Genomic DNA, 21,905 nt, shown 5'->3' on the forward strand with positions numbered 1-21,905 from the left:
TGCATGTAATACGTTTCATGGTCTATGTTCAGAGGTATGAATAGAAATGAAAATTTCTTCTTAGAATTTGAATTTCTTTCAATTTAATATCCAGGTAATCGAGATAATTCCCCGGTTTATTTTGACAGCAGATTTAAAGTTAACTGAGATTCATTAAGTTGACGATTAATGAGTGAAATTAACGATAATCGTTGATTTCCAAGAGAAAAAACTTAATTGTGACGAGTTTAATTTTCTGCAAAAAAAGTTTCCAGTCGGAAAAGTTGATGAGCCGTTTAAGAAGAGTTAAAAATGTCAACATGATCTCAAGGAAAACGGTTAATGGATTAAGACCTATGATCTTTTGTGAATTAAGTAAATTCATAGTTGGAGGTTGATTATCTTATTAATATTATGTTCAATGAGTTTGTGATTAATGTCGACGATTTAAAAAGAATGGACTAATTGTTAAAGACAAAGAAAAAGAGACAATATTTATTCTGTAACTGAAGGAAAAGTTGAAGAAAAGAAAAGAACTTTTCGAACTTTCGAATTCATTACTTCGATTGTTCTATTCCATCATGTTTGCAATGTGAGATATTTGCTCTTTAGCTTCCTGATTGTTTATCATCACTTGGAAATCTCTTTGGTACATAACATGAAATATCTTAAATACACTTTTTCTTGTTGTTTCCTTTTCCTTTTAAACTGTTTGTCTACAGTAGATCTCAGGTTTGTTTTACTTTGATTGAGATTCAAGGTTCATATCTAAAGAAATGAATCTCACGAGATTCAAACGATCAAATTAATCGCGAGTTTGATTACCGTTAAGTTTTATGTTCGTCTTGTTTTATATCCATTGTCTTCCTGATGATTGATTGTTTATTAATCATTTTTGATTCGATTCAGATTTCTTTTTTCTCTTAACTTTTCATGGTCACTTAGACGTTAAATCGTCGGATCAAAGATTCAAATATCAAAAGAAACAGCGGAATAATAATCTTGCCGATATCATTTGGTCACAATCAAGTGAAAATCTTTGATTGATATCGAAGAAAATAATGAGTCCAAAATTAACGGATTCTTAATCATTCTTACTTTTCGCATGTTCAGCATCATGAATATCACCCACCATCTTAACTATCATGTTATTAGACTTTTCCAGTTATTTTCTGCTTTTCTTTTTTTTTCTCTGTCAATTTACATTCGGAATAATATGATGTTCGCCTTGAACTGAAATTAGTTGAGCAAAGACTTCACTTTACCCATGAAGGACAAAACACTCAGAATCTTCATGAAATTTATCTCGTCTCTTCAGTAATCAGATATATTTAGTGATTTTTAATCATTTGCAAAAACAATATGATTATAACCTGGGCCACAAGTCGTACTCAAGATGCTGTTTCTGCCATTTTCATGATAACTGAATTGAAATGATGCCAGAAAAAAGTGAATTTTAAATTGCCTACGTAAAAATTCATGATGTATTCATAGTTACATTCATTTCTTGGCTTGAACTTCATGTCTACATTTAAACCAGGAAAAAATGATTTACTTAATTTGTCACCTTTATTGAGATTCTTGATTGTCATTGAAACAATTAAAATCATAACCCAAATCATGAAAAATTCAAATAAATGAATGAAATCAAAACGAAACAAATAAATTGTAATCAATTTTGCTACAAACTATCAAATAATTATCATGTAATAACTACAATTATCGTTTATGGCAAATTAATTATTTAATCAGTGAAACCAAATTGATTGACGTTCCATCTTAACAATCAACATAATCTTTGATTATCAGTTGATGAAAATGATCAAAGTTTCAAAAATGATTCTCAATGTTAATAGTAACTCAAATTTTCTGTTCATTATTTTCTTATTGAAGATATATCATTATTATTTATTAGTCATAATATCATTGAGTTATGATCATTATCGTAATTTAATTGTTATTATTGTAAATTATCATTATTACAGTGATTTGTTTCATCTTCAAGGCGAAATTATTATAACTTGATATTAATAGAAACAAGGATTAGATTGTATTTCAAAGGAAAACAAGATTGACCACAAATGAACAGAATCGATAATCACATCATCGTTATTATATTATTACTATAATTATAATTGTTATTATTTATGTTTCTCAATGAAAAAAAAGGATTATACAGAAAAGGAAGAAAATAAAAACAAGGATTTAGTTATTAACGTGATTCAATTGGTAATCAAAGCGTTTCAATGTTCAATGGATTCGAGGATTAACCCGTTCGTCGTTCATTAGTCGCCATTGAACAGTTTCAATCATCTGTCTTAACGTTTGAATGCTGATTCAATTCGAACCATTTTGTTCACCATTCATAGTTAAATCATTGATTATAAATTAATAAAATAATAATAAATTAATCGGTTGTTGGTTCATAAGCCACTTTTTGATTAAATTTTAATTGTTATCCAATCAAGTTTGATGAAATTTAATCGATCAATTTCAACCAGGAACACTATTCATTTCCCTTGTATTCTGGTCAATTTCAACCATATTTGAACTATTTGATTCTGATCTCATGTTTTGTGCTAAAGAATTGGTGTTACTTTTGTCTGGATTATCTGTTTCAATATCGTTAACATTTATTACATTGTTAACACTGTTGAAAGAGTTGTTGTTGACTGTCAATGTATTGTTGTTATGATTAACTGGAGTTGTTGTTGTCGGTGTGTTGTTAAGATTGTAATTACTGTTTGGCCGACCGAAATCAAAGCCACTTCCAGGTAATCCAACTCGAGAGATTCGAGGTGATGCTGATCCTCGAGACTTTGAGTCACTTGATACTGATAGAAATTCATTGAACCTTTTATCTGATGAGGTTGAATACCCAATTGTTGTTGCATTTGAAGGATAAAGTGTTTGTTGGTAAGATTGTAATCGAGAAAGTCGACCCTTGATACAGGGACAGAAAAGCTGAACGAATGTGCGTCGATACTTTTGACTGAGCAGTGAATAAAGGACAAAGTTTCCTGCGGCGTTAACGGCCACTAAAAAGTTGAAAATATTGTTCAGAGCGATATGCAGATGATATTCATTGGTGTTTCTCTTGAATTCTCGAACAGATGAATAGATCAACATGATCGCTGTTGGGGATTGGCAACACAAAAAAAGCACCACAACTGAGATTAACATTATCGTTATTTTAGTCTCTTGGGCAGTTGAATGGTCAATCTTGCCCCCTGATGTCCCACCACCACCGCCTGTTGATGTAACACCATTACGACCTAACCTTGGACTTGGATCAGGATCAGTTTTGGCGACTGTTGAATAGGCAGTTGTGATCTTTGACTGGGTCATATCAGCGCGCGCTCTTCGTGATAGTTGAACTGATCTGATGAGAAAAGCATTGAAAAAGGCCAATAATGTTAATGGAAGGAAAGTGAACAGCACTGACGTTGTCCAATAATACACTGTTTTGTACATTTTATTTTTACCAAAATCGGAATAAAGAACATCGATTCGTGTTGAATTATCCACTGTACTCAACTTTTCAACAATAATCCATTCAAAGGGTGTTGGTAACACATAAGTAAAACAGATAATGAACACGGCAAGAATGACCTTCTTGGCTCGAGCCTCGGTACAAATGACTTTACCACGAATCGGATGAGTAACAACGATGAACCTTTCAAAGGTAAATGTCACCGTTAACCAGACTGATATGTTGGAACAACCATCAACAATCATTAAACTGAATGGATAGAAAACCCAATAGTAATAAAAGTTTGAATGATCTGCATCAGGATAATGTTTAAGGGAAAGGATGAAGAAAAATATAAGATACATCATGTCGATTGATGCTAAGGCAGCGAGATAAAAATTTGTTGAGCTTCTCATGCGACGTCGAGTCATGATAACTATTGTCATTGAATTTCCAATCACACCGATGATCATAACCAATGGAACAAGAATCCGCTGTATCCAGAAACGAGATCTATCACGAAACTCAATGTAAGATGGATTCACGGATGAAATCAATGAAGATGACGAGGTTGTTGTTGTTGATTGTGATGATAAATTAGCTTCACTTGTTAAATATGATGTCAAGTTAAAAGTTTCACCACCAAGATAACCTTCACTTGAAAGGTTAGTTGAAAGTGACGAAGTTAATTGGGAGGCAAGAAATGAGGTAAACTGAGCTATTGGATGATAATCATCCGTTGACAATGATGATGATGTGAATGATGAGGAAGATGATGAGAGGTCAGTATAAGGATGTGATGATTTCATTATTTTCTTGCTTTGTGTTCAATTTGTGAGGATATTGATGATTAAGATGCTGCTCATGAAAATTGAGAAAACCAATGAACCAACAGAACCACAAATGAGATAATAGAATCAAGTTAATAATTAATCAATCACAATTATACTAATAATCATCTAGGATTTAATCAATTCTTAATCACAGTGATAATCTAACTTTGTTTACTTTAAAAGTGAAACTGAATTAATGATGAAATCATTTCGTTTCTTTGTATTGAGATTAAAAAACTTAATCTAGTGAAGGTTAATGATTAAGGATAAATCATCATCTTGATTATGTGTTGATGTGGATGTTCAACTGTCGTAATGGAAACTTTTACCTTTAATGTTTTTCTTATTTTAATTTTTTCTCTAGAAACTGTTATTACCACCGAGTTGATGAATAATGTAGAAAAATTCTGACGGAGTTATCATGGAATTGGGTGAGAAGAGAGAAATGAAATTGACATGAAGAAGACACAACAATGAGCACTTTCTAATATTTTCTCTGATTGCTAATAAATTGTGAAGAATTGAAATTGGTGCTTGAGGCACAATAGCTCAGGATGATGATGATGATGATGCGGTGGTGGTGATATTGATGCTGATGGTTACTTGTAATGATGATGATGTAATGATGTTTATCACGTCAATAAACAGGAAAAAGGAAACAGAGAAGTTTTTTTATTATTGTCACATCAATAAAATAAGAAGGAGCAAAAATGATCAGAATTTGATACTTGAACTGAAAGCAATATTTTCTTTTCCTTATGATCCTTATAATTTCATGATACTATTATTATTATTTTCGAACATGATTTTCACTGAATAATAATAATTCAATTTCAATATTAGACTAACAAACACTTCTACATAAAAGTGTACTGGAAATATTTTATTTTCCTTTGCAATTTGGTGCAATATCAATGGTAATGGAAATCAATTGGATAAAAGGTTGGATTTGATGATGAGAATCAAGATGATGGCGATGAAAACTTGGTTGTGATGTTATTGTTTCTATTGGAAAAGGGCAATTGCAATGTTAACATAATACGCTTGCAATTGGAATAACGAATTAGACTGAACCTCATGTACATGAAACTGAATCACACTCTTCATTGAACTGAACTAAACTGAGACCTTTGAGAATGGAAAATATTGGCAACATAAACTTTTTCATCATAAACATCATGCTCTCTCTCTCTCATTCTCACTCTCTCTCTTTCTTTCTTTTCTTGAGAGAAGGAGGAGTTTACATGGTGAGTTTCAGGGTTGGGACGATGGCGGTAGTTGGAAATTCAGTTGATCAAGGAAGAAACATTTTCTCTTTCTCTTTCTTCTTACCTCTCTGTCTTTGCTTCCAGTCTCTCTCCTGAGCATGGCTCACAAATATCTCCATGAGATATCATTGAAACTCATGTTTAAGCTGAAAAAAACTCTGGGAATATTTTTTTCATTCTGTCATCTTCATCTTTTTCCTTCTGATCAATGGACATCGTAGCTTGTTGATTTGAATTAACAGGAAAAAGGTAAATTAATGGTTCATGATTAATGAAAAAAGTTGAACAATAATCAAATAATAATAACAATGTAATTGACTTATTCATGTATTGAACTCATGCTATTTAAATATAATCATCAAAGATTAAGAAAAATGAATAAGAATGAAAAAATAAATTATATTATTGAAAATAAATTAAATTTACCATCATTTCAATTGACATGGTATTAACCTTGTAATCGTAAATACAAGGTGAATTAAATTGTTGTTTATTGGATTGTTGAGTTGAATAGTTAATTGTGAACATTAATTCTGATCCATGAAGAGAATTGTGACTAATAAGAGTTGAGAGATTCTTGAATGAGGAAGTAAATTACAATGAAATGAATCAGGACAATCAAGTTAAATCCTCCTCGTTTATAATATTCATTAAAGTTGAATGTTAATTTTGTCGATGAAACTTTCAAGTAGTTTTCATGTACTTTTGAATCTTTCATGAATTTCAATGAATAAGAAGATGAAACTTGATAAAAATGTAATTATGTTACCATTATTTTCTCAACAATCTCATCACAGTTATCATGATGATTGTCTTCTTAACCAACGCAATCCCCTTCATCTTATTAATAGTATTCAATCTGTTTCACATTCTCAAGGTTAAATTGCGAGTTCAATCATCATGGTTAACATCTTCATCACCCTGATCTTCAGCATCATGATCAAGCCTGAAATTCAAGTCAATTACTTCTGTATAAGTTAACATTGACTTCAATTCATTTCTTGTTAATGTTATTATTATGAAGATTATAAATCAAAACTTTTTTTCTTCAGACTTTTGCTTTTTTACAGAATTCTGAGTTTTCTTATTTGCATCTTTCTTCAAATATAACTTTATGCTCACTCATCCATTTTCATCCTTTTCTTCATTATCTTCATTCACATTCCCTAGTTATTTGATAATTTCGATTCACAATTTCCTTCAGTTCAGCATCAAAGTTCAGGATCAACCATAATCATGAAAGATTCAAGTAACTTGTTATTAGTTTTTGGTTCTTTCGCTTTATCGATAAGCATAATGAATCAACACCATGAATCCAAAGGGTGAAACATGTTGATAATATCAAGTTGTTATTATTAATAATCATAATAATCATTGAACCAGTAGCCAGATTAAACTCTATTATTAGTTATTCAATTTCAATGAAATTGTGAAATGTTTGAGAATCCAATTATTAAACTGATGTTTCCAACTAATAATATTAAGGTGAATAATAATCAATTTATCATGATAATCAAATGGATCACATGAGAACTTTTCTCAAAATATTTTCAATCTATTTCAATGTACAACTGAATGATAGAAAATGAATTAAATCTAAAGTTCAGTACATAGAAAATTTAATTGAATTAATTATGACGGTGACTTTTATAATGATGGTACTTCCTAATGATAATAACATTTCACCCACTCATATTTTGTCAGCACTAATTAGAGTAAATTAATTCAATCACTTGGAATTTTGTTCATTGATTGAATCGATTGAATCAAGAGACTAGTTTTCGCCAGACACCTATGAAAACTGTTAATCCAAACTGATCAACTACTTTGAAAATGATCCAAAAGCTGAAAGGCGGCAAAATTTGTTCTGGTTGATTTTACATGATAAAAATGAATCGCTGTCTTTGTAATCGGTTGTATATTAGTGATATTAATTGAAATTTGTTCAAGTTGGATGATTTATCTTTTAATAATTTTCGTAAGTGATGGATAACAAACTGACTATGTTATTGGAATGTGATGAATTGGATCATTATTATTCAGAATCTTTTTCTGTCATAAATAGTAAGGAAAAATCTGTGATTTGATTGATGAAGGGAAGTGATAATAATGGAATCAAAATAATCATCGTCATCATTAACATGGAAAACTTGAGTTGATTCAGGCTTATTTATCGCATATTTTGTCCCTAACTGACCCTTCATTGTCCATGACAACATGATGATGAAAGTGTAATAGCTCATGAGATTACAAGATCATCTATCGCTCTCTCTCTCTCTCTCTCTCTCTCTCTCTCTCTCTCTCTGCTTTTGATCTCAAGTACAGCAAAACCCATTGAAAAGTAAGGAAAAGGTAAGAAAACTTTAAACCAACATAATAGTTTTTATATAAATAATCAGAAGATTTCAGCCTTCCATTGAACCCTTTTATTTGGCTCTGACTATTAATCCTAATTCAACAGTTATTCCACATCATGTGAATCATTATCGTCACCATAGTCATGATAATGATCCAACTAAATTAATCAACTTGTCACATTGTATAATCACAGTTACCAGTTATTCATTGTAAGTTAATTCACTTTCTGGTCCTCTTCAGTTAACCTCATCCACTTGAAAGCTACTATTATATTAATCATCCTCCCAACACTTTAATTATAATGTATAAGAAAAAATCTCATTGATAATTAATTGATAATCAGTTTACCGATAATATCAAGCAGAATAAGAAATTCAATTGTACTGAGAAAATCAATAAGATAAGTATTCATTTGAAAATGAACACCACAGTTATTAGAGAGAAAGTTCTGAATGATGACAATGTTTACAGTATTTTCTCAATCAACTGTGTCAGGAGATGAGAGAGGACAAAGTGAAGTGAATTCTGATGATGAATTAAAAGAAAATTGAACAAATAATGAACTCAAAAGAATATGAAATATCTTTGTTCATATTAGACGAACAAAAGTTCCAATCTCTGGTAAAAGTTTCCTAACGTATTTTTCACCCTCTTCATCATGATCATGGTTTCCTTTTTTTTCTAATTCGATTCATGGTTATTAATACAATTATTTTGTACTTTACTTGATCATTAGTTTTTTTAGAAATTCAGTTGAAGTTTAAAAAAGTGAATAAGTTGATTATTATAATTACTGTTCATCTTGAAACTTTTCCTATTCCATGTGATTGAATTACATTGTAGCTTCACTTTCATTCAGGGAAAAGTTTCTCTTCACAGTTGAGATTCTGATTGTGATTAAGAAAAAAACATGAATAGTTGAGATGATTACAGTGATTATCTGTGTATTCATGTAAAGATAATTGTTATATTGTTGTTGGTTCATTGGAATCATTTGAAAGAAAAGTTTATCTGAATTAAACTATTTCAATGATTTTAATTTAGTTCAACAATTAATGTTTTCTACTATTTCTGATCAATAAAATCAAGAATCTTTCAATACTTAATCATGATAATGATTATTACATGAGGCTATAACGGTGATTACAAACTTTTACCAGCAATTAATTTCTTTACTACTGAATCAGTATCAATGTGATCACAAGGATCACAATTAAATTCAGTTGACATGATGATAATTGTATTAATTTATGTTACTTTAAATGATTAACCATTAATTTAATGTAGAAGCTCATCAATGTGAAACAGTTAATTGAATTATCATCGTTAACTATCAAAATGAAACAGATGTAAACTAATTTAGTAATTAATATTAATTGTTACCAATTAGTGTTGATCAATCAGCACTCGACTTGATATTCAATTTTTAAAATTGGCTATCGTTTAATCAAATGGTAATATGATCAAAAGTGATTCTATTAATAATTACTCGTTTACAGTTACACAATTAAATTTGATAATCTTAATTTTCTTTATTCTTTTGGTACCAAAAATTTACATTCATGAGTTTACCTGTTATTCAATTTCTCACTTCGACCTTTAAAGTTTAATTAAAGGTTCATTTCATTATCAACACATAACCAGTTCCATGGATGTTCAGTGATGAGCAAATATGAAATATGACAGACTCGATTTAACTGAATGTCATGATAACTTTGAGAGACATTTGGTGTGGATGGAAATGCATTCACTCAGTGACCTTGAAACATTATCTCGCATGAGTAACCATGAAAATCTGGGTGACAGATTCACTTTGAAAAAGACAATTGCGCCAAAAGTAAAAGTCTGAATTACACATTGAGATGAATTGTCATAAAATAATTGAATTTATCAAAAAGGATTCAAAAAATTCAATTTAAATTCAAATAAATCACAATTTTCCAATAAATGTTAGTCTCTCATCTTGACCCAGTGTTAAGAGGATAAATAAAGGTCTCCACTTACCTTTGACCTTGAAGGTTGTCGAGGACAAAGAGATGGATCCCCTCCATTAAGGAAAACTCAATAGAAGTGAAACTTTTGGTGATTAATTAGAAAGTTGAAAGAGACAAATTGAGGTTCGTTTGGATACTAATTTGTGGTCAGTTTAAGCTCTATGAGTTGATTGGGACTCTGCTGGACTTGAGGTAACAAATGAAGCGTTTGAGTCTTAAAGGTAGAAAGGGTTGATTAACTTTACAAAGGAAATGATTTAATGATTAAATTTTAATCTAATCAAATCTCTCACTCTCTCTAGCAGTCACCATCTAGTGAGTAAATCACATTAGAAATCAATGAATATATCGAAATAAATCGATGTAATTATCAGCTGATGTTCATTAATTTAACTTTTGTGTTGTGAGGACTAAATTAAATACGCTTAATGAACTTCGTTTTCTTGAAAGATTAATAGCTACTGAAATGGAATTCGAATTAGATCGAAAACTACTAAGAAATCGATTGGTGGAGCCCAGAAGTTCAGGTGACCTTTTTTTGTAACCTTTTAACCTTGAAATTTGAAGGTTTGTTATTTCCTGTGTACTCGTTTTACATTAATGCCATTGTCCATTCGTCGTGCAGTTCAAATCTGACCTAAAAATGTAATGGATGAAATCGCTTTAAGTTCAATTCTGAACATGACCTGCAAGGAATTTAATCGGAAGGACAGAGAGAATCGTCCAAAGTGTTTCTCAGATGTTATCGTTTTTGGGATCTTCAGCATCGGGACCAATTTAACGAGCATTGGATTCATAGTCTTTGACCTAATAGTGATCTAATATCATTCGTGGCCCGAAGATGTTTTTCCATGATTTGGTGAGTATTATTTTCTTTTTTCTGGAATAAACATTCTTTGTTGTGGTGTTGATTGAATAATATGATAAACCAAAAACGATTTATTCATGAAACTCATGGAATCCATCAGAATTCCCCTTGGTAATTTCTCTGAACAAAAGCACATAAGCTTATCAAACTAAGCTGATCGAGCGAAATCTTATCTGTATCAAATAACATTTGCATCAATCATGTTTTTCCTTCTGAAGATGATTCTCATTCTCAATATCGTGATCATATTTCACTTCTATCTGGATTCTAATATTTGGATAAAAACGACACCAAAAGTTAATAAACTTTAAATATCGATTGTTCACTTTCCTCAGAAAGTTTATCTTCATCTGAGAAAGAAGAGAAAAAAGTGAAAGATTTTTTCACTTTGGTTTCTCTTTCATCATACTTCATGTGACTCTTGGATCTGAACTTTATTGAGATAATCAGGAAATGACTCTGAGTATTTCAAGATCAGTCTGTTGGAAGTTGATTGGGTTGAGCTAAAGGTTGATTTGATTGAAAAATGATTGCATCGAGATTCTGAACAGTTTCTCTTTCTCTTATTCTGTCTCGTGGTGGAAGATGAGTGAGCAAACCATGCAAGTTCTCAGCTCACTAAAGTTGAAGACAGAAAAAAATGACAATAGAAAGAAGACAGAAAACGATAACTTGAAGGCAAAGAATAACAGTAACACGAGAGCGAGAATGAAGATGAAAGGGAGGAACGAAAAGTGAAATGAGACAGAAGTGGAAATACTATTAGTAACATGGAGATGAATTCCCACCAAACCGAATTAAGGTGATGTCAATATAATCAATGTTCTTACAACAGTAGACGAAAATTTGATATCATGTCACATATAATCATCATTATCTAGGTTAGAATGAGCTCTCAAATTATCATCTAGAATTGAGGGTAACAGTTTGTTTCAAATTGAAAACTCCAACGAATACATTGTAACAAATGGGAATAAGAAACTGCATTCTCTGCATTTCATGAGATGATTATAGTTAGATAATAGCTCATGAAAAACTAATGAGTCTTCAGATAATTGGTTTTACTTATTGATAACACAAGTAAACAAAGATTAAGGTCTGTACCTTGTTACGAGGGTTGACATTGGTAAAGAGTAGAGTTAAGAATCAACATTAACGATAATCATCTAGGATCCATTTTCTTGTGAGAGGCAAGTTATACTCAATTTCAATTGCAAACCGATGAGCAAAATGTACTAGTACATGTTGATGGTAATAAAAAAGATGACGAAAAATCGTCTAATAATAAACTAAATCAGATGAATAGGAAGCTAATCACTAGGAACTTTTTTCTTTTCAAGTAACACTTATCATCTTTTATCATTTTCTTCAATGTTGATTCTTTTCGCTTCTCATTCCGATGACACTTGACTATTTAAATTAACTTCTCACACGAGATGATGAAGATAAAAGTGAAAAGATGAAAGAGAACTGATATAAAAGAGGAAACTCCATTGTTTACTAATCTATGGAATGGCTTCATGCCAGGTACATTCATTTTCCATTTGATATCAATTCAACTTTCGCTCTCGTAAACATCAGTTCCAGAATTATGATCATGTTAACAGAAATTCAATTGATTTGATTGTTTCATTTTCAATTATCAACATCTTAATAAATAATAAGTATCAATTTTGTTAAATTCATTTCTATCACCACAAGTATTAATAGTTTTAAGAAACAAATCGGAATTCAAAATGCGTGTCAGTGTCATTGGAATCAAGCTAATTAGCTTCAATCATTTCTCAACGAGATGAATGCAAAACTGTTCCAACAGATTCAGATATGAATCATTTTCTATCAACATGAATCAGAATCTATTGATTGTCAAACACAACAGACTAATAACCCAGAAAAGATTGTTATTTATCCCTTGATCACATGGTGAATCTCTCTCTCTCTCTCTCTCTCTCTTTCTTTCTTTCTTTCTTTCTTTCTTTCTTTCTTTCTTTCTTTCTTTCTTTCTTTCTTTCTTTCTTTCTTTCTTTCTTTCTTTCTTTCTTTCTTTCTCTCTGTTAATAATTCTTATAATTCACCTGAGTAAAAGAACAATAGATGAAAGTGTTGACAGAATTTTAACAATGTTCTTGTCGTCACATGGAGTAAATTGTTGTCATTCGATTATCATGAGAATTAATTTTCAGCTGAATTTCATGCGCCTCAAACTAATAGATGCAAACATTTGAATCATGAATTCTGTGTAATTTATATTAATGATATTTATTGTTTCCTTTGATAATTTTCTGCGTCACTGTTAATAAAATATAATTGTTAACAAGTAATAAGTGATTGGGTATAAAAAGATGATTACAATTCTTGCACCATCACGATAATATTAATCAGGTAGATGATGGAAATTGGAAAAGAATTTTTTACTCAGTATAAATCGTAGAGTCTTTCGACATCTCTCTCCAGGTCTTGTTGCTCTATTTTCTATCGTAATATTTAATCTTCGATCGATTTTTTAATGATTAATTCGATTGATTTATTTTCGCTACTATTCTAGTCAATCTAAATTTGTGTTCAATGGTCATTTCATTTTAAGAGACTGAGAGGTCATCTCAAAGTTATCATCAAAATCTTGAGGGAATAATGAATACTGAATGTTGGAAAAAAGTTTCGATCCCAATGTAGCTTGAGTTCATGATTCTTTAATAGACCCACTCGAAAGTCAACATTTGATGAAAATCCGAAAAATCGTTAAATGCAAATGAAAAAACATAATATTAACAATACGGTTTTCGAGTTTAACTTTGAAAGATCTGTTAAAATGATTAGGATAATTTATCATGAAGGGAATGTAAGTTTATCATCAATATCATCATTATCGTTATAATTTGATAACATTTCAGCTCAAAAGGGAAGGAAAGTTGACTTGAATCTCGTTTTTCGGTTTAATAAAAGTTGACCCATTGAACTAATGGAATTCAGGGTAAGAAAACTATCATCATTTTCATCACTATAATCATGAACATCTAATACTGGAGAACTGAGGTTTCTACTGAATTGTATCATGTAGACTGTGTGAGATATCAGATGATATTTTGAAATGTTATTGTTCCGAAACTATGAAGAAAAATGGATGAAAGAAAGACAGACAAATGATGATGGTTAAAGTGGGAAAGATAATAAAGAAAGTGAAATGTGATTAGATAATATCTCATGGTCAGTTGAGATTAACAGCAACATGAAAAGGAAACGGAAACGAAACTAATAGTAATGAAGAATCTATTTTCTTTATGAGCCATTTTTCATTTTTTATTTCTCTTCGCATTTTATTTATCATCTCTGGATGATTATTATTATTTACTCGATAACAGTAATAACTTTTGTATACTGTTATTCTGTTACTTTGTTACAATTTACTGTTATATTGAAACGACCTGAAAAAATAACCTTATCATCAATAGATGATAATATTAATCTCTGTGGACATTATTAATATCAAAAGAATCGTTTATTTCTACCCTGATGTTGATATCTTTTTATTTGATTCGAGGATTAACTTGAATCACATTCAACTTTCCATCTCATTATAACTCAGAGAAATGTTCCCAGTTCCATGTAATTCTCAAGATTTGATTTAGAAAAATCATCGTTTTTAAGAAATAAGCTGGAGGATAAAGAAAGAGAATGAAACTTTTCTTTTCTTTTTTCTCCATGTAACCTTATTTATCTCATGGAACTTTTTTGCAAACCTTACATACGATTCCTCATGAGAATGGAAAGTCCATGTAAAACCGGAATTAATCAAGTGATAAAGGTGAAGGTGCAATCATGATGTAAATTCTTTTACATTGAGTAACATGTAAAAGAGTAAAAATTTAGAGCTGAACAATTAATATTAATGAAGAATGATTCGAATCAGTAGATGGACATCACTCTATTGGCTGAGTTTTCTTCAGAACGAATAAATATCATTCGAAATTCATTGAGCTTATATGTGACCATTTTAGTTTCTCGACGAAATTATATCCGGATAATGAAACTTGTATTAATATTAAAATCGAGAGTCATTTCCATTTGAATTGATCCATATAACCAACAGCATCTCAATCTCTTGTTTCATGTGAAATTCAAGCTTGCAAAATTATCTCATGAAACTGAGTCTCCATGAATGTTAATTTGCTAAATTATAAAATAAAATTACTAACAGAATGAGTATCATAGTATTAATAATGAAAACTTGATGAGCTGTTTACAATTTACAATTTAAATTGTTAATATTTGCATGGAAATAATAGTTAATTGAACAACTTAAATTTTTGAACCATTCAGTTCCTACAGAAAATATCATCATGAACAACACCCTTACATGGTAGATGAATTTGAATCGCTAGTTACCTGGGATTTGGTGCTTACATTCATCAGAGATGGAAAAGTATTCCTGATTTAGTATCACAATAGATATTCAATGAGTATCTTTTGTTAGCATGGTTCAAATTATCACGACATAAACGGTTCATCAACTTTTTTCAACTGATTGAATGTCTATGTAATTTTCAAAGCTAATTATCATTACATGTTGTCCATGAGTTGATTATCTTGTTAATTATACAAATGAAACCTTAACATGATTCCCTCGTGCAAAGTTAATCACCTCTGTGCTCTCACTTTTAACTCTAATTCTAGTTGAACAATTTAATTAAATTAATTCCTATAATCTATGTAATTATCAGTGATAATGATGATTGATTGATTGAACTATCTGTTCAACAATCAAATATCATCAAGGTGGTTTAGTTAATGATTACATTGCGTGATTGAGATAATCTTATCATGTAACAGTTGAAAATAATTTACTCGATTCCCATTGAGCTACAATTTAGTTCTGATCAAATCAGATTCTTTTATTAATATTTTCACCCTGAGAGTTAACTCTGTGTAACTATACATGATTAATATTTCCTGACTTTTCCTGAACAATATTATTGTAATTAGTTGTGATTAATTTGATCAATCGACTATGGTTAATTTACTATTAAATTACTTGAAAACCCTAATCAGCTAACATGAGAGGGAATTACAATCAATTAAATTTACAGTTTATTGTTTGACATGAACAATGTGACAATTCAATGAACTGAACTAGTCGGTGATAACTCAGCTCATGGTGATGTTGATAGAAAAATGAGAAAAAGAATCACAGAAAATTGTGAAAAAAAGATGATCGATTTGATAGAATTTATTATAACTTTTTTTTCTTACAGTTACAATTAACTTAAAATTGGATTCTATCATTGCTAATTCACTTTGACATGTTCTATGTGACATCAACATAACGGATTCGATTTCACTGTTTTCTTTAGGATTTTAAGTTGATTTCGTTTGGGAAAATTGATTGTCAAATAGATTGAACATTAAAAACCATAATAATTGTTATTCTTATCCGTTTATTCAACATGAAAATGAATCATGACAAAACTTTTATCTGGACAATTTTATTCAAAAAGAACAATGAACAAAATATCAACACCATGTTATTCAATTGATTATGGTGATGACAATTTGAACCTCAGAGTAACTTAAATTACTAATGACAGAATCAACGAAAGATGATGAAAAGTTTAGAGTTTGAGACTGAAAAGGAAACGGAAATGAAGTGAACGAGTTTTGAACCAGAAAGATGATGAAAAACGAGAGAGAAAATAGAAACCAAGGAATTGATATTACTCGGGTCAAGAAAGGTAATAGAGATTCAGGTGGCTCTAGAATTTTATCTCCATTTTCATTCAGAATAATGTGAACTCGGCGGTATATTGAGTTTTTATTTACGAAATCCTGTTCTATTATCACCTGAATGAGTTGAAATAGTAGATCGTAATATATTCAGAGGGTTTTCACCAAATATTCATCGCCTTTATTTTCATGAAAAAACCACTGATTCAATTCATCTCAACTATTATTATAATCTGACTGTTATTACTATTATTATCATCATGATAATTTATTGCTCTTAGGTGAATATCATCAAGATTTGTAATCATCATCATCGTATTACAGTTTAACGGGAAATTTTACTTCGCTGATTAATTTCCTTTTTCCTCTTATCATCTTTGTTATCATTTATCTTTGTACTTTCCTAATCTTTTCCTGTTGTTTTACTCCATCAACAAAATTCATTCAATTTTCATCTTTATCGTTTCAACTTCATCATGAAAAGTTTTTTGTTAACTTTGCCTTGGAGGTGAAAAAATTACTTTCAACACTTTGCGCTCATTGAATCCATTTTTTGATTAAACGATTCACTTCTTGGTCAACACTAACACTGAAAGATGATGATGATTATCACTATAAACACCATGAAACTATTGAACTTAATGAGCCATAGTTCAATAGACTTTATCATATTCGAGTTGCCATGACAGCATGTTGTGAATTTAATTGATAACTTTAGTGATCATTCAGGTAACTTCATTTTTTTTGTTGATTCTTAGTTTCAGTTACTCGTAATTACCATGATATGCATGCATAGTTTCATTGATTGTCTGGCAACAAATTGTGTCAACTTGTTAGAATTACAGCTTTAATCTAATTCAATAACAAATGCTTGTTTCTTATTGGTTCAAATTAACATTATTGTTTATTCGTTATAAGGTAACACCGTTGAGATAAAAGGACAATCAATTATTATTCTGTTGGTTAATCATGGAAATTGATTTAAGGAATAGAATTGATTCAAAAAGCAATCTCCCAATCTTCCAATGACTCATCTTTGGAGTTTTTCATTGATTGTTGAACATCCTCATCGAATTGGACTCTCATTGAAAGATCAATCTAATTAATGAGAAGTGAACAAATCATTAATTGCAATACGTCATTAACACGATTGATAAAATATCAATGATATAATTGTGTGGATAATGATCATTAATCAAATTGATCATTTGATCTCAATTGGATGTAACTTACTGGATTCAAGTCAAAGTATCGTGTATCCGTCGGACCAGACAGAATTGGTACAATGGGAGGTTTAATTGCTCGATTAACCAGAGCATCCCAATCAAATCCAGCGAAAAATTTATGTTTCTATTTATAGAAGGCAATTAGAACAATTAATAGTGAAGGATTAATGAAACATCTTGGGTAATATTAATATTCATAAGACGAAATTTATTGCTACACAATAATCACTTGTTATCGTTTAACTGAAAGTCAACAGATTATTCAAATTCTATTTTCATCTGATTATCTGAATAAAGTGATAACTTGATCCATGAGATTTAAAAGAAATTTTGAAAGAAATCAACATTCATATTAATAATTAATCAGAAGAAATTTATTCTGTTGATTAAATTACCTTGAGATCAGCAATTCCATTCTTTTGAACACCAATTCTTTCACAAGGACTTTCTCGACACAATCGGCGGATTAAGTTGATACAATTAGTAGAGAATAACTTTTTATCGAAATAGAAATCATCGAATCCTCTCAGGATAATGTTATAAGTTTTCAATGGATCAGATGATTGGAATGGAGGTCTAAGGATAAGAATAAGAAAAGAATCGAATCAATTGATTCATGGAGAGAAATAGTTTTCATATTAATTTAATTCTTGATCCAAATTCGTAACAATGATAAATAGCTTAGAAGATTAATCCTTTTCCACGAGAACTCTAATAATCTTAATCTCATACCAACAAATTACTATTATATCATTTTGTCTGTTCCCCAGATCGACTCAGTTAAAGTGATAATTTTCCATCCTGATTACATGGTAATGGCATTTTGACGGTTATAATAGTTGATGTAAATATTTATCATCTCTCATCGTTGTTAATATCATTAAGCTTATTACATGTCACTTGGATTCAACTTATTATTGTTATTATTATGTTTCTTTACTTACACTCCTGTTATAAGTTCATACAAAAGGATTCCAATTGTCCAGAAATCAACTGATTTATCATGACCTCGATTCAATATAATCTCAGGAGCTGCATATTCTGGTGTCCCACAGAATGTCCAAGTTTTTATACCAGGAGTCAATATCTAGATGATGGAAATGATTTTGATTAATAAAACATTGATCATATTGTTTGACCTCCGCGTGGATTATTGATGAACATAAATAAGATACAATTTCAATAATTGATTCATTTTATCATGATTACTTTTTGTTCATCTTTTCCTGTTATTATTAATAAACTGATTCTTTTACTCAATCATCTGGCCACTTCTCACCTTCGAAAAACCGAAATCTGTTATTTTCAAGTAACCAGTTGAATCTAACAAACAGTTTTCTGGTTTCAAGTCACGATAGATTATCTTCTGAGAATGAAGGAATTGAAGAGCCTCAATAACACATCCCAAGTAAAATCGTGAAGTTATTTCGCTGAAACGACCCCTGAAAATGGAATAGAAAAATAATTGAATCAATTGTTACTCTTCATGTCGATTGAATGAAAAGCTCTTTTGTCATCAAGTCTACAAACAGAATCGAACACCAGATACAATTGAATTGAACGAGAGATTGATCATGATTCCTCAGGCAATAGACTAAAAATAATTATTCAAGTGAATTTTTAATCATTTTCATACCAAAATTTTACTTTTTTTCGACAAATATTAACAATAAATTTTGAGATGAATTTCACATGATCAATGAGTCGTATCACTTTTAAGTGATTCTGTTGAAATCTATTGTTAGAACTCTGTCAATGTTCATAAGTATTAACTTCATGTTCGAGTGAAAATTGGCTTGTCTTTCTTACGTTTTCTTAAGAAGTGTCCAAAGTTCACCTCCGAGTGCTGCTTCCATGAGAAAATATAAAAAATGTTCATCTTTGAAAGTTCGATATAATTTAACCACAAATTGATGTTGAGAAGCAATTTGCTGAACCTATTTATCGATAATAATAGAAGGGGAATTAGAGAGAAACTGGAAGATGATGAAAATAGCATCAACATAATCATCGTTATCATGATGGTGAGATGAGTTGATGATTCTCATGGAAAAAAGAAAACTGAACATTCAGATAATTGATTATGCTTCAATTATTTTGTTCTATTTGTTGGAAGCAAAAACCATGAGGGTAGAGAAAAAAAAATGATCATTAACATGGTAATGATTTAAATGCTCCAATATAATCATCAAAATCATTTGTCAACATTTAAATATTATAAAAGAATATCAATCTCTTAAAACCATTAAAAGATAATCAGATTAATTTATATTATCAATTCTTGTTTTCATTCAATATTAAGCAAACGATCATGATGAATGTTTAATATTAATGATCACATGGCAATGAAATAAATTCACAAACAATTTATCAAGAAGACTAATAATCCAATTGATAATCAGTTTACAAAAAAAAACATATTAATATTCAACCAATTAACTGTTGATCATTTGAAAATTGTATCTAATTTGTATTCTGATTCACAATCATTTACATGTTACTTTTCAAGCATCTCGAGAGTCTAAATTGTAATCTGAATGATAATTAATGATTATGACTTATCAGATGCCAGTATTTTAATCAATGATAATGATAATGGATATCATTAGTATTTCAATGATATAAAGTTATTTAATCTTGTGAGAGGTTTGATAAGGTTCATTGGATTAAATCTTGTGACTTTAATCCGAAGAGCATCAATATACATTGTAGGAAGTAGTAAATGATAATGACGATAATAAGAGCAAGAGATGAAAACAATTGCCCTGAAACTAATGGGTTCTTACAATAATACCGATAACATTTCGGGCTTTGAACATCATGAGAGGTAATTTCAACATTGAACAAGAGAAAACAAACCAACATCAACAGTAACACTTGAGATGCATCGAAACTGGAAATGGTTCAACGAATATTCAGTTACTCAGGGATTATCACAGCTCCATGAAGCTGAAAACTACATTCTCAGTATATTATCACTCTACATAGACAAAAACAATTATCTGGTTGATTGGAAACTCGGTCCCTTGTGATAAGGTGATAAGAGCAAAAGGTTAGATATAAGATGAGACATCGAAAGAAGGAAGAAGGATGAGAATCAAAGAGTAAAAAAGACTAACAGTTATCACGAAAGAAAGACTAATTTCTCGAAGACAAGTTCCATCGAAAGTCCAAAAATCAAGGTGAAAATCATCAGATGCTTTTCACTTGATGAGATTTACTTTAAATCGTTACTTTCACCATCATCATGATGATCGTCATCTTTATCTTGTTCATCTCTTAACATGATAATGGTGATAAGTCTTTGATTATCTGCGCTCATCTTTTGATCTTTAATCAACAGTTGACAGAGTTGTTGTCACATTCTGACAACTGAATAACAGTATATGGAATCATCATTATCTTCAGCTTATTTTTTCATCATTTCCTTTGTTATCTTCTCTACTTTTTCATCTTCATCTTTATCCACTGTCCTTAATCTTCCCTGATAACAATCAAATTTCACTCAGAATCTAATCAACTAATCATTTAAAAAAATCACTTGTCAATTTTTTCCTTTTTCATTTTATCTCCGTTCAATCATTATTATTAATCTTCGTGATTTCATGGTAACCCCTTCATTAGATTTTCACTTGTCATCTTGATCAATTTTCATTTCATTTTATTGGCTTTTTATTACCAAAATTTATAAGGAAATTGAATCAATCCACCTTTGGATCAATATCCATTCATTTTATATTGGAAATTAGTCCTCAGGATAAATTCATCAAAACTACTATGATTAACATAATTGTTATAATTTCGATCAAGATCAGAGTTATAAATATTAATATCACAATCAGGATTATAATCAATTATAATTAACAGCTAATGATAAAATCCTTATATTAATAATTCAATTTAAAATTAATTGCAGTTTTGTTTTTACCAATTAAAAGTTTGATTGCAAAATTAGAAAGTAAAAGTGATTTTGTCATATTCAACTAATAAAAGTAATTTGATTAAATCATCTTTCCACCTTTCAGTGTTCCGATATTCAAATGCTGTGTTAGTTCAAATATTATCATCATGAGATTGATCATTAGCATCGTATTTCTATAAATAGGTTTCAAATTTCAGAAGATAAACGAAAAGAATGGATTCTCGGTCAAGAATCAGGGTGATATTTTCCATAATTTATTCCTGATCG

The 21,905-nt window shown here is 30.2% G+C and overlaps 2 protein-coding genes across 6 annotated transcripts in view; both read right to left on the reverse strand.

The window, feature by feature from the left end:
• Positions 1 to 1,905: 1,905 nt before the first annotated feature.
• On the reverse strand, positions 1,906 to 10,170 carry LOC128385969 (thyrotropin-releasing hormone receptor-like). 4 transcript variants are annotated; one of them, XM_053344913.1, is made up of 2 exons: positions 9,915 to 10,129; positions 1,906 to 4,309 (listed from the first exon to the last, which is right to left on the reverse strand). In XM_053344913.1, the coding sequence occupies exon 2, from the start codon at positions 4,258 to 4,260 to the stop codon at positions 2,473 to 2,475; it is 1,788 nt and encodes a 595-aa protein (XP_053200888.1). In that variant the 5' UTR covers positions 4,261 to 4,309; positions 9,915 to 10,129; the 3' UTR covers positions 1,906 to 2,472. The 4 variants fall into 4 exon arrangements, 2 of the variants coding, with proteins under 2 accessions (XP_053200888.1, XP_053200887.1); XM_053344912.1 differs by having other exon boundaries at positions 1,906 to 4,886; XR_008324850.1 differs by lacking the exon at positions 1,906 to 4,309 and adding an exon at positions 5,799 to 9,721 and having other exon boundaries at positions 9,915 to 10,170.
• Positions 10,171 to 15,774: 5,604 nt separating this feature from the next.
• Positions 15,775 to 21,905, reverse strand: part of LOC128385967 (cGMP-dependent protein kinase, isozyme 1-like) — a 30,075-nt gene continuing 23,944 nt past the window's right edge. Inside the window, exons 8-13 of one of the 2 annotated variants that reach the window (XM_053344910.1) lie at positions 19,526 to 19,653; positions 18,996 to 19,158; positions 18,661 to 18,803; positions 18,112 to 18,292; positions 17,724 to 17,840; positions 15,775 to 17,588 (exon numbers count right to left, since the gene is read on the reverse strand). In XM_053344910.1, coding sequence (XP_053200885.1) covers positions 17,490 to 17,588; positions 17,724 to 17,840; positions 18,112 to 18,292; positions 18,661 to 18,803; positions 18,996 to 19,158; positions 19,526 to 19,653 — 831 coding nt within the window. In that variant the 3' untranslated portion in view covers positions 15,775 to 17,489. The remainder of the gene's footprint in view (positions 17,589 to 17,723; positions 17,841 to 18,111; positions 18,293 to 18,660; positions 18,804 to 18,995; positions 19,159 to 19,525; positions 19,654 to 21,905) is intronic. The other variant, XM_053344911.1, reaches the window with a different exon arrangement.

Source organism: Panonychus citri, unplaced genomic scaffold (assembly GCF_014898815.1).
Source record: "Panonychus citri isolate SS breed McGregor unplaced genomic scaffold, ASM1489881v1 Contig00063, whole genome shotgun sequence".
In the NCBI taxonomy this organism is placed as follows: Eukaryota; Metazoa; Arthropoda; class Arachnida; order Trombidiformes; family Tetranychidae; genus Panonychus; species Panonychus citri.

Coding starts and splice junctions, on each gene's coding strand:
- LOC128385969 (XM_053344913.1), bottom strand. CDS start 4,260: ATGAAATCATCACATCCTTATACTGACCTCTCATCATCTTCCTCATCA.